Source organism: Nelusetta ayraudi, unplaced genomic scaffold (genome assembly GCF_046127955.1).
Source record: "Nelusetta ayraudi isolate G7.1 ecotype Tasmania unplaced genomic scaffold, CSIRO-AGI_Nayr_v1 ptg000001l, whole genome shotgun sequence".
Lineage (NCBI taxonomy): Eukaryota > Metazoa > Chordata > Actinopteri > Tetraodontiformes > Monacanthidae > Nelusetta > Nelusetta ayraudi.
This window is the reverse complement of record NW_027466051.1, coordinates 1,442,653-1,459,374: the sequence shown is the minus strand read 5'-3', so window position 1 is coordinate 1,459,374 and position 16,722 is coordinate 1,442,653. Positions and strand designations below refer to the sequence as shown.

Sequence of the window (16,722 nt, the reverse complement as noted above, 5' to 3'; positions counted from 1 at the left end):
ATTTATACGAAGTGTCTTTGCCAGTAGATGCCGCTAATTTCAGCTGACTTCCCAGGATCCCACGATGCTTTGCAGCCGCACGCAAAGCATCATGGGATACATAAGTGCGCGAAGGATAGTAGCGGTGCTTGAAATCGGCTAAAACGAGTGCGTATTTCCGAGTACGCATATTGAGCGTCCTAAGCACCCTCGGGAATTGGGACAAGCCTTCGCGCAGTGCTATGACGCAACTTCCTTTCAAAATGCGCACTTCAAGGATGCAGACCCTGAATTGAGACACGGCATAGGTAAGGTTGCCACCTCCTAGAGTTTCAAATCCGGGACATCTCGACGTGGGGGGGGCGGAGAGGCGTCCCCGAAATATACGGGACAAAGTGAAGTTCGTCCCGTATCAGTTCATTACGGGACAGGTTTTTCAGTTGCCAAATATGAGACAATCGTGTATTTTACGGGAGTAGACCACAGACGGAAATCCAATGAGGTTTTGTCATTTTCCCTAAAAAACGGCACAAATTTTGTTTTAGATAATGTCAGGTGAACAACAGCCACAACCACCCAGACCACATGTAAGTAGTTTGTGTGGCCTTTCTTTTTAAACGGTGTGTCAGATATATGATTTAATGAATAAATAAATAAAAAATAAAATACTGACCGAAGTTTGTGATGAGTCAAGTCTTTATCCGGTCGGTGTCCGTCTCACGCAAGCGTCTTTGGTTGTTGTTTCCCCCCCACCCCCTCTGAAGACAACCCGAGCGCGCAGAGAGAGTTTTGAGCGAGAGGAGGACAAGAGTACCCAAATGCAGACACATGGGCGCCGTCATTACTCCAACCCCCTGACTCCACACCGGACCTCTCGAGGAGGAGGGGGGGGGAAGCGAACGAGTGAAGTGGGCTGCTTGAGCACCATGGAAAGAGTTTGTGAGCGAACATTTGGATAAACACAACATGCAAACTCATATAAGGCGCTCAGAATCGATTTGTGCTCGCAAAATATGTTTTATGCGCTCAAAATGTATAATTGTGTGTTTAGAAAATATAATCGCTCGCTCAAAATAGATGCACAAATATAACGCCATAGATGGCAACCTTAACCTGGTGTCTCCACACACACACACACACACACACACACACACACACACACACACACACACACACACACACACACACACACACACACACACACACACACACACCCTTTCCAGTCATCCTGAAAGTGAAAGTGAACCAATCGTAAAAGTCATCAGACCAGCGAGGAGCGTGTCAGGTATGATTCTCCCGCACTATTTCTCGTCTCACGCGAAACCAGTAGCAAATTGAGCGCATTACTCTATAGCGGACGTGCAAAGTCTTCTTATTCTGTTTTTTTTTTTTTTTTTTTTTTTTTTTTTTTACTGTTTTGTTTGCTTGCTTGCATGCTTGTTTTCCACGTCATCGCTGTGCAACTAGAACTAGCCAGTGAAATTAAATGCGTAAACGAAAGTAAATGCCGGCGCAAGAGCACTGCGTCCCGTCTCCGATTTGCTGAGCTCAATAACTGACCTGGGGTTGACACCCGTCCCGTTTCCCCCAGAATTGTTCTCTTTTTTCACCACTTGTCCCCGGAAAAATAAAATCTCTCCCGGGACAAAACTTGTCCCGTTTTTTTTTTTTTTTTTAGGGAAAATGCCAAAACCTCATTGGATTTCCGTCTGTGGTCTACTCCCGTAAAATACGCGATTGTCTCATATTTGGCAACTAACAACCTGTCCCGTATATTTCGGGGACGCCTCTCCGTCTCCGCCTCCACGCCCCCACGTCGAGTTGACAGACTTGAGACACCCCCGCCACCCCCGAGATGTCCCGGATTTGAAACTCTAGGAGGTGGCAACCTTAGAAGCCATGGCGCCTCGACCTGGAGAGGAAGCAGTGTGAATACTTCAGTGTCTCGTGTCGTCTCCAACATCGTCTTTCTCTTACTATGAATGCTTCGCCGTTGTTGACGTCATCAGGGGTATTTTTGGACGTATATTTTCTTTACAAAGACCGGAAATGTCTCAGTGGTTCCTATCCGTGTTTACATCATCCTGACAGGCGAGTGACTGTTGGAGGCTGGAGCAGCAGCAGCAGATCCTGGGAAGATTATATATATATATATATATATATATATATATATATATATATATATATATATATATATATATATATATATATAAAGATGCAGTCAAACCAGTTTGAAACCCTTTTTTTTCTCTTTACTGTCTCAAAAAGTGTTGAAATATAATCTTGTTTACATATTGCATAGCATACACGTCTTATTCAAACAGTCCATGGCAGACACAAGAAGGAAACAACAGCAATATGAAATAAAACACAACGAGTCCAAGAGTAAGTGATGCATGCAGGGCGTCCACCTGAAGACCCCAGTGACGCTTTCACCCCTACCCCACTCATCATTAAGTCAGCATTAAGTGCTGATTGTACAGGGGATTGTACGACCATGTACTATGAGCTCAACAGTGTTTGTAGTTTGTGGCTAAATGTAGGTTTTGTCTTGCATTCTATGCAGGAGATGTTGATGTAGATCTGATGGGGTGTGAAGCAGAGAAAGTAAAACCCAGGTGTTAATAATGAACAAAGTGCTCCATTGTAGAGCGACGGTGTTTGCGTTTGTGCGTGCGTGTGAGTTTACACTGAGGTCAGTCTTCCTGGTCGCACGAGGGGAAAGTCCGCGCTAGTGATGCAGGAAATTAAGATACACGTTATCCAGCAAAGAAAAATAACAGACCAAACCAACAAATGTAATTTATGTCGTCGTTCCTGTACGAGCTATTTCGGCTACCTATCAACCCATTATGCATCATGATACCATCACAGTGGAATGAGACTAAAAAGGGGAGAATAAAACCAAACAGTTTGTGCTTCACATTGCTGTATCACTGGTAGTTGCACAACCTCTTTAACCAAAATGTGGCAATAGCACATAGGTACCAACAACCCCACCTCACTAAGTGCAGGAGACGTGTTCAGTGGACAAAGGGTAGATGTGTTCACTTCCAACATGGACCAAAACAGGGTTGCAACCGTCACTGTGCACTCTTGCGTCTCCACTGAAGAAGGTAAAAAGTCTCCCAGAGAGCTATTTTGGTCAGAATGACTGCTGGGGTTAGTTTCCCACCAACACTGTTCATTGGGGGAGTGTTGTTGTTGTTGGTTGGAAGTAGTTGTTGAGGAGCAGAGTGGGGGGGTCCCGATGGGATAGAAGAAATCATGTTGGTGGCAGAAATGCAAGTCAGTCCGCTACCCCCTGATTTCTCAGAGATCATCTTGCCCTGGGACTGCTGAGCTGCAGAAACAACAGCCGTGGATTGCTTTGTCACTTCAAGACTTTAAAGTAATTGTACTTTTGTAACTTGATATTGCAACTGAAGAATGTGCCTCGGAACTTTAGCCTTGGACCAGTTCAGTTAAGCCGAAGGTTTGTTGTCACAACCTTCTTTCAATCTCCAGGCAAGTTTGAGCAAGTGTTCAGTGTCAGTTATTTGGGGAGTTAGGACTTATGTGAAACCAGTTATAATATGACTTCGTAGTTCAACTGTTTTGGATCTACTATGAGCTTAAGTTTGTAAATTGGAATTGTGAAAAACGCAATGCAAAAGACGGGATTGAAATTTTGCTGCAAGAATATATTTCTGTGGTTTGTATATACATGTTGTCTTGAAGACCATTTTATTGTGAAATGAGCGCGTTGTTACCACCACGGCCGTGCCATCTGTTAACCTTCACAAGCCAAATCCCACAGCAAACAACATTCATCTATCTGGCTTTCAACGTGTTTTTCCCCCAGAGATTCAAAATGTTGAAGTCCAGATGAAAGATAAAGCCGCAGACTTTATCTTTTGATTTGATTCACTTGCTGGATGAAATGTAGACATGGAAGGACAAAAGGTTTTTGGCATCGACGAGACCAAATTAGCACTGGAAGCTTTGGTGGTACACTGACTGCTTGGCATTCTTAAAAGAAAAACAAAAAGCAAACACAGAGGCAAACACACTAACATCTCTCACTCTCTCCGAGTATAGAAATATACAATGAGCTAGTCACTGTATTTTTAACTCGGTGAACTCGGTTACTCGGTATGTGGACAGAACCAGTATGGTTGGAACAGCACGTTAGCATAGCATCTTCACACAGCGCTGTTGATGTTGAGGTTAGCGCGTGCGTCTCATTTGCATGTGCATCAGAACAATGGGCAGCGCTTTTGGCCATGGCAGGCCAGTGTCCTCACAAAATTTAGCCCGTTTACTTTTCAGCGTGCCATTTTCTCTCCCAACTGCTCCACCACTGGCTGGACGATAGGCACAGTGTTTCCTCATGTTGATGCCAAGCAGCTGACCAATTTGATCGAGCGCTTCCTTGGCGCAATGTCAGCCATTGTCACTAGAAATTTTGCAGGGGATGCCCCATCTTGGAATTACTTTGGGCAGCAGGGCTTTAGCCACATCATTTGCTGACTGCGTGCTACAAGGGGAGGCTTCAACCCATTTTGACCATTCACAATTCCTCGTATTGTACCAAGATGCTGCTTGTCAGTTTCAAATCCACAAACCTCATCAGAACACAGCATTGGATTTCGTTGTTGTTCCCTGATGATGTGAACATTTTTGTTTCACTCTTACAGTTTTTGCATAACCTTTTATCTCAACTGTCTTTTCAACAGAATCAACATGGCCTCCATTGGTTTCTCTTTGATATTACCCATCATTTTAATCAGTTTGGGAAATGCATATAGTAAGTTCTGTCTTTTTCTGAATGTGCAGACAGTGACAACAAATATATGTTTGACCTCTTAAAAAAACAAACAAATCCTTATTCTTTCCCAGATTTTTTAAAGCTAAATTGCAATGAAAACCAGGTTGCACAGTTTGGCCAGGATTCACTGCTGGAATGTGTTTTGAAAACCTCAATAGAAGTGCAAGACCTGAAAATCCTATATATGGCATGGATGAGATATTCTCATGACAACAGTGAACCAGACGTCGTCCTGGAGTTCAGGGACGGGAAACCCTACCCGAGCAAGGGTTACTCATTCGCAGAGCCCTTCTGGGACAACAAAAACAGGAATATGTCTCTGATCATCACCAAGGCTGCTGTAGAGCATGAAGGATTTTATGAATGTACAGTGGTAACCAACTCTGGATCCTCTAACTCTCCCAAAATGACGTCTTTTAATGTGACAGGTAAGCTGTTACTTTCATCTCTATTCGTCAATCTTTAACCTGTCTTTAACCTTTCTTAAAATGTGTCCAGTATGATGGTTACTTAAAACTTGTGACATTTATTGAGTTGGAAAGTTTAATTTATTTATATGTTTCTACTCTTTCAGCCAAGTTCAGTGAACCAAAAATTGAATTCAAACCTGCGAAAAACTCCAAGAATGTGAAAGGTATGTTAGAGTGCAACAGCACTGGCTACCCAAAAGGTCAGCTTCGTTGGTTTGATAAGGACCACGGGGAGTGGACGAACAATGCAACCATGGACTCCAGAACAATGGAAGATGGGCTGAGTCAACTCTCCAGTCGGCTGCCTTTGCAGAGTGGATCCCTTCTCCCTTTTACCTGTGCTGCGTTCAGTGCCGCTGGCCACAGAGAGAACGAGTCCGTGTTTAACCTCAGTGACCTGCCTAATCCTGCTGGGAAGAATATAGGTAAATGCTGTAAAACAGTTTCTATCACATTCTTTGCGTGTGTTCTTATGTGTTGCGTTTCGGAAAAGATTGCCGAGTCACAGTGAGAATAGAGAACCGAGACAATGAAAGAGTTCATTCATGCGTGGAGGAGCAACTGGTGGAGTAGTTCAGCAGTCCGCAGAGCCGCTCAGAGGTCCCTTGATTAACTCAGTCAAGCTGCATGCCTGCGGGCTTGTTTGCTTTATTCCTATTTGTTATTATCTGCTTTATCCTTGATTACGTAGAATAAAAGTTGTTTTTGTTTTTGTTTTTTAGTTCATTCTTTTCTACTTTGTCCTTGAGTTGGCTTGGTGTCTAAATAAGGTGGAGCCTTCGTGGGAGAGGAGAGAAAAACACTGTATCATTGAGAGTTGCAGTCGACTATTTTTTTGTTTTATAAATTATGACCAAGAAGTGATGGATTTCATCTCATTTGTGATGCAGGATCAAGTGCTGCAGATCCAGTACCAGCCGTACAAATAGCAGCTCCTCTGGTGGTCATCGGATCACTGATCGTCGGATTGCTGATGGCAATGCTAATTTACAAAGTTTGCAATAAAAGTGAGTAACACTGTTGGCACAGGCTTTCCTTTTCCTTTCTTTCTTTCTTTCTTTCTGTCTTTCTGCTTAAAATTCTTTTTATTTATTTATTTATTTTTACAAAACTGATGATAACTTCTTGAAAGACAAATTGAACATCTTATTAACGGCCTTTAAACACGAGGCCGTGTGGTTTTTTTGGAGTTTGCCTTCAAATGATCTGCTGCTCAAGTTTGAAGCAAAATTCTGCCAACCTTTCCATATCCATATACGTGTGTAACACTGCATCACCACAAACTCTCATTCTATTTTTACTGCTACATAAAGTCCCACAGAGTATCGGGGGATTTTTTTGCCGGACAGGAAAAAGTGCACCTCAAACTGCCTTGGGAAAATGACATGATGTAAAAGCGGTAGAGCACTTGGCAGCCAGTAGAGCAGTGAGAAAGAACACTGTTACTGCTGCTGCTGCTGCTGCTGTTACTGCTGCTGCTGCTGCTGCTGCTACTGCTGCTGTTACTGCTGCTACTGCTGCTGCTACTGCTGCTGCTGCTACTGCTGTTGCTGTTACTGCTGCTGCTGCTGCTGCTGCTGCTGTTACTGCTGCTACTGCTGCTGCTGCTGCTGTTACTGCTGCTGCTGCTACTGCTGTTGCTGTTACTGCTGCTGCTGTTACTGCTGCTACTGCTGCTGCTGCTGCTGTTACTGCTGCTGCTGCTACTGCTGTTGCTGTTACTGCTGCTGCTGTTACTGCTGCTACTGCTGCTGCTGCTGCTGCTGCTGCTGCTGCTGCTACTACTGCTACTGCTGCTACTGCTGCTGCTGCTGCTGTTACTGCTGCTGCTGCTACTGCTGCTGCTGCTGCTGCTGCTACTGCTCCTGCTGTTACTGCTGCTGCTGTTACTGCTGCTGCTGCTGCTGCTGCTCCATATCCATATACGTGTGTAACACTGCATCACCACAAACTCTCATTCTATTTTTACTGCTACATAAAGTCCCACAGAGTATCAGGGGATTTTTTTGCCGGACAGGAAAAAGTGCACGTCAAACTGCCTTGGGAAAATGACATGATGTAAAAGCGGTAGAGCACTTGGCAGCCAGTAGAGCAGCGAGAAAGGACACTGTTACTGCTGCTGCTGCTGTTACTGCTGCTGCTTCTGCTGCTGATACTGCTGCTGCTGCTGCTGCTGCTGCTGCTACTGCTGCTGCTGCTGCTGCTGTTACTGCTGCTGCTGCTGCTGCTTGCAATCATTAACTTGCGTCTTTACAGACGACTGGAAGAGAAATGCTTTCAGGCACTTTATGGTTATGTTTGTCATTTGTGCTACACAAATGCTGAGCTTTGCTGCCCAATAAAGAAGGACTAGCTCACAGCCCAGGATGTGTTTGCTCTTTTTGAACATGGTGCAGGCCCACTTTGCTATAAAAACACTCTGTCATTTTTATGGGAAAATTTCTATTGAAACTAACTTTCCTTCATCGCTGGGTTCTGCTGCATAGAAAGCCTAAAAGTTCTTGACAGACTTGCAGTACATTTACTCTGGTTTTGTTTCTGCATAGGTTGCTGAGTGGCACTCCTAGTCTGTCTTTTTTTTTTTTTTTTTTTAGACTGTGAAACCAAACTCACTCCCACAGTTTCCCATAATTTCCTTTCACGCGTGCTGACTGTGTACTTGCACTGTCAGATAAAAGCATGTAAACATCCTCTTCTCGTCTGATTATGAGGACTTAGCTGGAGTTTAGTACTGAGGAAGGAGGTTTTACATTTCAAAAGTGCTCGCAAAAAATAAAATCAGCGATTTCTGTGTCTAAACATGAACAGATGTTGACTGTTCTCAACTGAACTGTTCAAAACTAACAGTCACATTTCTTTCTTTTTTTTCCCAGGACGTTACAATGGGCGAATCATCATTCAAGCAGATGTTGAAGAAGGTTTGTCCATATTCCAGAGTTTTGATTGAGTCTGACAAGCTTTCATTTCAAGTTGCCCCTTCAATTTAAAAACCAAGCCCTTTACATTTATGCCTGACTGTTTTGCAGGAGATCACGGAGATCACGGACACGTGAAGGTCGTGAAACCTAATGACTGAATTCACTCTTTCATGTAAAAACAATGGCTCCTGAGAATATAATCACATCAGCTTCGTACTGAACAATTACTGAGTCTCTAAAAGTCTGTCTGTTACTTTTGTCCCACAGTGGGTTAAACATGTCACATGAGTTCTCAACCTCCGAGAGCATCACTTCCCTCACGGCTCATTGACGCTTCATCACTGCACACCGCTGTGTCATTTGACTTGTTTCATGCCATTGTTCAAGACTTCTTCACCGCAGTTCAACAATGCAACTCTTTAAAGGGCACCTACGATGCTTTTCCACTTTTCTGAGCTTTAAAAAGTCTTACAATGTTGAACCCTATCGTCAAACGATCTCGATATCGTCAAATAATGACGTTCATGTATTTGGACGTGAGCCCTGCAAATTGTTGGGCATGGTTCTAAACGCTATGTTAACGGAGATTTGTTCAACACTAGGCACACAATGACGTCATTGTGTGCCGGAGCTCCTTTCATGGCCAAGCTCCGGCACACTCTCGGACTGGTTCCGCCCTCCGCCGCTCTGCCCCAGAAGTGATTCCGCAGTGCGCTGCTCCAAGAAAATGTTTTTTCGGTGTCAGGGAAATTAAAAAATATAAAATAAATAATACCAAGCGACTACCGAAGCACCAAGGACCACAACCGTCGGAGTGGAACGAAGAGAGAAAATGTTGGAGGTTTGTTCAGCCTAATGCGGATGCGATGGAACACCGATCTGCAGCCAGACCCCTATCGTCCGGTCGGCAACGGGAGTGAGACGGGCTCGACTCGGCCCCCTGGTGGACGACGAGAGAATAGTCAGCTACGGCAATATTTGAAAACATGTATGAGGACTGTAAGTGTATTGTGACCTCAAGCAACATTAGTTTTAAGTAGTGATGATGAGGTAAAGCCTCGTGAGGCATTGAACCACTTGAGCCAACTGGTTTGAGCAAGGGTTAATTTCTCAAAGCTTCATGTGCACACGACACCACCTACTGGCCAAGTGTACAATCACAGGCAAGCTGTGTCTCAACCACATAATGTGTGATGCATTGAATTTTTGTGTCTGTTATGTCTGTTGGGAATGACTATGAATTGCAAAAAATGTATGAAATGTACATATGTACATGTACATAAATTATAATATGCGTATAATAAATATTTTGAATGCATTGTGTTTTTTCAGAAAATGCTAATATAATATGGCAGGTTGTGCAATGTTTTTGTGAAAAGGGCATGGGTGTAATCAGGCAGATGACAGTGAAAGTGCTTGTGGGACTTGGAAAAGGGCATAGATCAGGGGTGCTCACACTTTTTCAACATGCAAGCTACTTTTAAAATGAGCGAGTCAAAAAAGATCAACCACCTATAAAATAGGAAAACATTTTAATTCAGAAATATATTTGTAGTCCAGTGATAAAGAAAGAAAGAAGGAAGGAAAGAAAGAAAGAGGATTAAATGGGTCAACATGTTCCCAAGTGCATGTATGCTCATCATTGCACAGAAAACTCATGGTTTAAAATTGTTCAGGTTACATCTGCCTATGTTTGATTTCATCAGTAAAAGCATGTTTACGTTAAGATGTTTTGCTGTATATTTTGGTGTTTTTCAGCGCATAGGTTAGGGATAATTGGTGTGTGTGTGTGTGTGTGTGTGTGTGTGGAACGCAGACGTTTTGCACAGCAGGACATGGAGTGTCAGTGGCAGAGACCATGTGACTCAATGACCTTTGACCTTGGCTCCCTCCCCAGCCGGGCTATTCCCATGTGGAGCTGCTGCACTTCCCCCTCCAGGTGCTTCTGCACCCTGAACGACCCAACATCTTCAGTTGTTCCTCAGCATTTGAGATGGACAACCTCATTTCATTGACATTCTCCCATATAGTTGCATGTTCTACCAGTGCACACGATTCCCTCAAAAGGCTCTTACTCCTGATGGTGTTTCTCTGTTGCTGTACTCAGATCCGGCTGCACCTTGAAGAGGCTGGACCACAGCTCTTCTAGCTCCACAGCACTCAGTGAGGCATTTTTCTGTGACAATGACAAATATTTTAATTGAAGCCGGTCCGGGCCTGGATGTGTGTGTGTGTGTGTGTGTGTGTGGCGGCCGGGGGTAGAGGGAGACCAACCTCAGACTCTCGCAGTTTGCTCTTCAGACTTTGGATGGCCTTCTCCCAGTGACGTGCAGTGAGGTATGGGGTTGGGGAGGCACTGACTCAAAAGTCAGATTTACAAACATACAGTACGATGCTGAGGCACTGACACTCATGTCAGATTTACAAACATACAGTATGATGCTGAGGCACTGACACTCATGTCAGATTTACAAACATACAGTATGATGCTGAGGCACTGACACTCATGTCAGATTTACAAACATACAGTATGATGCTGAGGCACTGACACTCATGTCAGATTTACAAACATACAGTATGATGCTGAGGCACTGACACTCATGTCAGATTTACAAACATACAGTATGATGCTAACAGAACAGCTTCAATTCTGGGTGTTATCCCATTTTTGATTAAACTGAAAAACATTTTAAACACACCATGCAGGATAGTATATCTTACCTTTACTTGTAAATGAAAACCATTCGCCTTTCCTTCTGGATGAAGATCTCTATGACTTTGTTGTAGAAGTCCTCCTTGTTCTTTTCTTTGAGTTTTAAAAGTCTCTCTGTCTCAATTGATTTTTTTTTTTTTTCATAGCGCAGCCACAAAGCCAATCTTTTCGAGAATACCAGTCCGTTTGAGAAGAACGAGTTATATTCTTTCCAGGCACCCCCGTCGTTTGAAGCAAACCTCGCAGATCTGGCGTTGGTTTCCCACTACTTATGACTTCTTGCTTCGATTAAAAGTCCAGTTTTGAGAAATTTCTTATTTTAGAAATCAAATCCTCCATTTTCAGGGCGAAAAATGATTGCAGTTTGCACTGCAGTTTTTGTTATTGTGTTGTTTTTTCTTTTGCAAGAGTTTAAGGGTCCAGGTCTATCACTATCGCCCCCTTCTTTGAGGCAGAGGTACTGACTGCCTCAAGGCATGCCTTTTCCTTGTGGCTGCGGCAACAAGCACGCGCCATTGGCACGCGCTCAATACAGTTTGTGAGGGATTGCGCAATCAGTGGGGAGGCTCTACCTGTCACTGCCTCACTTCTCGTCTCTCCGTTGTTATTTGACCAGGAAATACAGAATTTACGCGAACCACACCAAAATTGCATTGAAAGCATTGACCAGAGGACAAATATTGATACTTATTTTATTTTCATCAGTTTACCAAGGTGAGGCACTGCCTCCCCTGACTGCACGTCCCTGCCTTCTCCTTCTCATCCACCTGCTCTCTGCTGTCCTGCAGCTCCAAGTGCAGCAGCTGCGCGGCCTGCTTGTAGTTGGCCCCCCCACTGTCGGCTTTGGCCTGAGCCTCCTCCAGCTGCAGCACTTTGACACGGAAGGCCTGGGTCAAAAACAGAAACAAACCAATCGATGAGCTCAATTTTTAAATCTGGATCCAAAGAGCCACTAAAGCCACAAACGCTGCTTTACTTTGACTTCGGCCTCCGTTTGCTGCACGTCGACGAGCTGCTGGTCGCCCCTCAGCAGGGATGGCTCCGTTTTGACAGGAGCTCGCTCTAGTGGCTGCAGCAGGATGGCATTCTTGTTCCTCTCCTCTTGGAGACGGGATTGGGCCTGGGCCACCTGCAGCTTCAGCTCCTGCAGCAGGCTGTTGTGCTCCTCAGTGATGGCCTGCAGGAGTCACGCTCAAAGTTACAAACAAGACACAACGGGTGGGACCAAAAAACCCAAAGCGTATCCAGAAAATGTACATGTAATGTGAGAAATATTTTTAGCATTCAAGCAAATATCTTTGATTGCATTTGAATAAAAAGATGAAGATCATAAAAAAACATTTTCATGGCTTTTAAATTGAAATCCATGAAATCCATCTTCTTCTGAAGTGAAATCACCCAAACAAAGACACGGGGCCAAACGGCGGAAAAGTTACCTGCAGAGTCGCCTTTCGGGCTCGGAACACAGCAGACCGCTGTCCTTGCTCCGCCCTCAGGCTGCGGTCCAAGGCGGCGTAGCCGTTCGGCTGCTTGCTAGGGGAGGCGGCCTCCAGCTGGTCTATGAAGTGATCGCGGTCCTGGAGCTCAGCCGACAGTATGTCGGCCACGCGGGAATAGTCGTCATTGAGCTTTTCCCAGACGTTGGACATTTGGTGCAGGTAGCCCCGCCTCCTCTCCAGCAGCTCCACCTGCCGACGCTCCCACACGGCTCCGAAGTCGGCCTCCTGGACGGAGAAGTCGGGTGCTTGAGCGCGGCACAGCAGCAGGTCCCGCAGGTGCATTTCCTCGTAGACGTCCAGGTCCTTGTTCACCAGCTCCTCAAAAAGCTCCCTGCAGACGTGCGCCAGTGTCTGCAGATACTCCTGAAGAGGGGTGGTGGCGCTATCGAGTTATTGAACGTTGACAAAATCAACTTGGAGGTGGAAATAAACTCTTATTTTTTTCCTACCATGACCTCCTTCAGGCTCTGCAAGTTCTGCCTCCACTGCTTGTTGACGCTGTCAAAGGCCTCGATGGTGCTCATGAAGGTGAAGTTATGCACGGGCAGCATCGAGTCCAAAAATGGCACGTAGCGAGAGCAGTTGTCTTCAAAGCACTGGAACTTCCTGAACCACTCCTGCAACCAAACACAGGTCAGGCAGCTGTGAGTTGAACAGAAGTCGGCCTGACACTGCGGCCCGTCGGTGGCGTCGCTACCTGAAGTTGCTCTGCGGATTCGTCCAGCAGAGACAAAGTGGTTGTGGCAGACAGCATACAGCATTCGTCTGTCTGCAGCTCTTCCAGATGAGCGTCCCAGTCGCTCTGAGGCACATCCGGTTCGGACCCGCCTGCCAGCAGCTGCTCGATCCGCTCCTTCAGCTCGCGGTTCTTGTCCAAGGTCGACCTCAGCTCGTCCTGATTCTCAATCATCTAAGCGATGAAATGCAAGAAAGCGTGAATGGAAAACATAAGAGAAGCTGAAGGACACCTCGGATGGGTCACCCACCATCTCGACGGTCTCATGCAGGTCCACCTTGAGCTGATCTCTTTCCGCCGTGAGGGACCCCACGGTGGCCAGCAGCTCCTCGGTCTCTGCAGAGCTGCGAACGCCAGCCGACAGGAGAGCCTCCTTCTCCTGGAGATCCCGAGACAGATCCGCAATCTGGGTGCAAGTTTATCCATTCGTCAGCCAGGACACAGAGTGCTAACGTGGGTCAGTGCAGACAAGTGAACTCACCGTGGACTCCTTCTGCTCGGTGAGTCTCACCAGATCCGAGTTCTTCTGCTTCTGGGCTTGAAGGTCGTCTCGAAGGGACTGGAGAAGAACCTGCATCTCTGTATTCTAACATCCAAAACATATACCAATGAATTGAAACAAAATGACACAAATTCCAGGGATGTTTAAAGGAGAGGGACTGTGATGTCGGACGCAGTCGCCCACCATCTGCACGTTGTGCTGCAGTTCCGTCCTCAGCTGGTCCCTCTCAGCGGTCAGCTTGGACAGCTGCTCCTCCTCTGCCGCCAAGCTCTGCTCCTTCTGGCCTCTTGCAACGTAGAGCTCCTCAGTCAGCAGCTTCACCTTGTCGAAAAACAAGGCAATGACACAAACAAAAGAGAACTCAGAAGCTGACGACAGGCGGGCAACGACTGAGTGCACGAGCGTGGCCCCCTACCTGCTTCTGCACCTCCCGCCTGAACTCCTCCTCCGCGGCGATGTGGCTCTTGCTGTCCACCAGCCACTCCTGCAGCATCTTCACCTGCTGCTGCAGTGACGCTCTGTGCTGCTCGCTCTCCTGCAGCTGAGGTGAAGAACAACTTTCAGACGCTGACGTTGCAAATGTTGTTCATTTATGTTTCTGCGTGTTAAAGGTTAAGTGTGTCATATTTGGAGATTTTGAAGAGGAAACGGCGACATCAAGAGGTTACACTTCAGATTGCAGTGTCGTTCGCCCTCCATCGTCCTTGCTAGGGAGCTACAGTGACCTGCGCACCCGAACCTGGATACCTCGTCCACCTTCTTTGATGTTGGCTTATTTTAAGATGCAAGCGTTCACTCTTGACATGATATGGATTGTCCACACCGGCTTCCTTAAAAATATGGCAGTGCCAGATGGCAACGAACTAGGAGCAAGATTCTGATCTATGTATATTCTTATACATATTTGAGAACCGTTTTAAGGGTTTGAAAACCAAATTACTTTTATTGAACAGCGATTATGCACTTTCATTAATGAGTATATGGGCAGCATATTGAGCTTTTGCCAATATAAAATCATAATCAAGCCAAATATTCAGCACTGGACCTTTAACTCAACATCTGGGCTGTTTGTTTGACTGACAGAGTGAACTTCCTGTGTTGGTCGGTCCCAGTCAGAGGAAAGGTCTCCGCTTACTTTGAGAACATTCTCGTGGACAGCGGCCGAGAGGCGGCTCTTGTCTGCGTGGTCTCGCTCCCGGTCCGACCGGAGCGACGCCAGCTGCTGAGTCAGTTCCTTGACCTGCCGGCTCAGCTGTGCTTCTCTCAGCGCCGCCGCTCCGAGCTCCTCCCGAATCTCCAGGGCCTCCTGGGCTCCTCTCAGCCGCTGAGCCTCCTCCAGGATGCGGGCCTGCTCTGACAGCAGGGGGCCCCGCTGCGCCTTGATGTCGCTCAGCAACTCCTGGCTCAGCATCTGGCTCAGCTCATTCACCTGAGTGCCGAGACAGAGGTGATAGTGTTGTATTAAGATTAGAGAGTATTGAGATCGAGACAAGACCAAGACTTTATGTATCAAACAAAAAGAACAACAAAATGACCATGATCTTTTACTGCTTTTCCAACTATTTTTGAACCATTTTCAAAAAAACAACTTTGCTTCATAAAATTAAAAAAACAAAAAATTAAGGAGTCCAGTTTACTTAAAAAAACAACAACAACAACAATAAAAGAAAAGTAATTACTTTGAAAAGCTCAAAAAGAAAAAAAAAGAAGTCCTATTCCACGCACAATTCTCTTTAAAGAATCGTGTGTTATGTTACCTGCAGTTCCAGATTGACCTCAGTAGCGTCCAAAGCCTTCTTCAAGCGGGCAATCTTGTTCTTCAAAACGAAACATCACACAGTCAAACCTTTGGCTCGACACGTCAGGCAGAAACATGTCCAGCAGGAACATGTCCAGCAGTCTCTACCTCGTACTCCTTCCTGAACTCCTCCCCCAGAGACTTAAACTTCTCCGCCTCCTTGTTCTCCTTCAGCTCCAAGGCCAAGGTGGCGTTCTTCTCCTTCTCCAGACTGCCGATCTGCTCCAGGAACATCCCCAGCTCCTGCTTCAGGGAGTCCTGCTCGCAGGCCAGTGCGTCCTGACAACACACAGCAACAGTTTTGGCATCGGACGTGGCAGTAAGCGCCATCAGACTTGTCCTCTCCACCACCACCAGCAGCAGCAGATACAACACATTGCCGCAAAGATAACATGCAGCCAAGGAACAGCCGAAGGTCGGGGAGCTGTGCCGGGCTTTACCTTCTCGGAGGCCAGAGCCTCGCGCAGCTGCTTGGTCTTTTCAAACTCCCTCATCACCAGAAGGATCTGCAAAACAATAAACATCAATTAACAGTCACGACAGAAATGGAGGCGTTATTTTGTCTTCAACTTTTTTTTTTTTTTTAGGGTTCTGGTTTGGAGCAGGTGTCTAACAACCAGTGGCGGGCGGTGCCTTTCACAGTATGGCATGTATTGGCTTAGGTGAGCGGCGCTGAAAAGCTCGCAGCCGGGGAGGGATCCACCGCCGCCTGGCGGAGGGATGGAGAGTTGGACTTTATGCTGACTGTACCAGTTCCAACTAATGAGGACGTTCCGTTACTCCGAATGTCCAACGACCTCGGCCAGCCGTTAACCAACAGTCACCGGCAGAACAAGTGAAACATCACTAAAGCAGGGGCAAAAAGCCGGAAACTTACCGCTCGATCGACGGACGAACTCGAAACGCAATCTTTTACTGCCGAACTCTCCTGTCCTTTTTTTTTTTTTTTCATCCAACCGAAAGATCTATGACGAGTATCGAGCGCTGCTCACATTTATATTAAAACAATTCGTACACTTTGTGCTGATTGGTGCAACGTCAACAGTGGACCGTTGACGTACAGTCAGGTTAACAGCCTCACTTGACTTTAAAGTGTGAGTACACGCCCCTGGTCTTGGGGGACAGTTTCCTGTCTCATATTTGAAAGATGCCTTGATTATGGGCACACTCAAGGGAAGGAAAAAAAACAAATAAATAATAATAATTAAAAAACAAAAAACAAAAAAACAACAACCTTACGCTACGGACACAGACAGTTTTCCAGAATGTTTTTATTACTCTGTCCCCTACGTGGTGT

The 16,722-nt window shown here is 45.8% G+C and overlaps 3 protein-coding genes across 3 annotated transcripts in view; 1 reads left to right on the top strand and 2 right to left on the bottom strand.

Moving 5' to 3' along the window:
• The window catches only part of LOC142884522 (4-trimethylaminobutyraldehyde dehydrogenase-like), a 273,088-nt gene that overhangs the window by 215,036 nt on the left and 41,330 nt on the right, over positions 1 to 16,722 (bottom strand). The gene's annotated exons all lie outside the window — the stretch shown is intronic.
• On the top strand, positions 1,197 to 9,495 carry LOC142903441 (uncharacterized). The gene is made up of 8 exons (XM_076049466.1): positions 1,197 to 1,264; positions 4,698 to 4,768; positions 4,861 to 5,217; positions 5,364 to 5,684; positions 6,150 to 6,266; positions 8,133 to 8,177; positions 8,286 to 8,349; positions 8,445 to 9,495. Exons 2-7 carry the CDS (start codon positions 4,705 to 4,707, stop codon positions 8,333 to 8,335), a joined length of 954 nt encoding a protein of 317 aa, XP_075905581.1. The 5' UTR covers positions 1,197 to 1,264; positions 4,698 to 4,704; the 3' UTR covers positions 8,336 to 8,349; positions 8,445 to 9,495.
• On the bottom strand, positions 10,249 to 12,941 carry LOC142889595 (uncharacterized). Its single transcript, XM_076028401.1, has 4 exons — positions 12,327 to 12,941; positions 11,867 to 12,067; positions 11,601 to 11,777; positions 10,249 to 10,353 (listed from the first exon to the last, which is right to left on the bottom strand). The coding sequence occupies exons 1-4, from the start codon at positions 12,669 to 12,671 to the stop codon at positions 10,249 to 10,251; spliced, it is 828 nt and encodes a 275-aa protein (XP_075884516.1). The 5' UTR covers positions 12,672 to 12,941.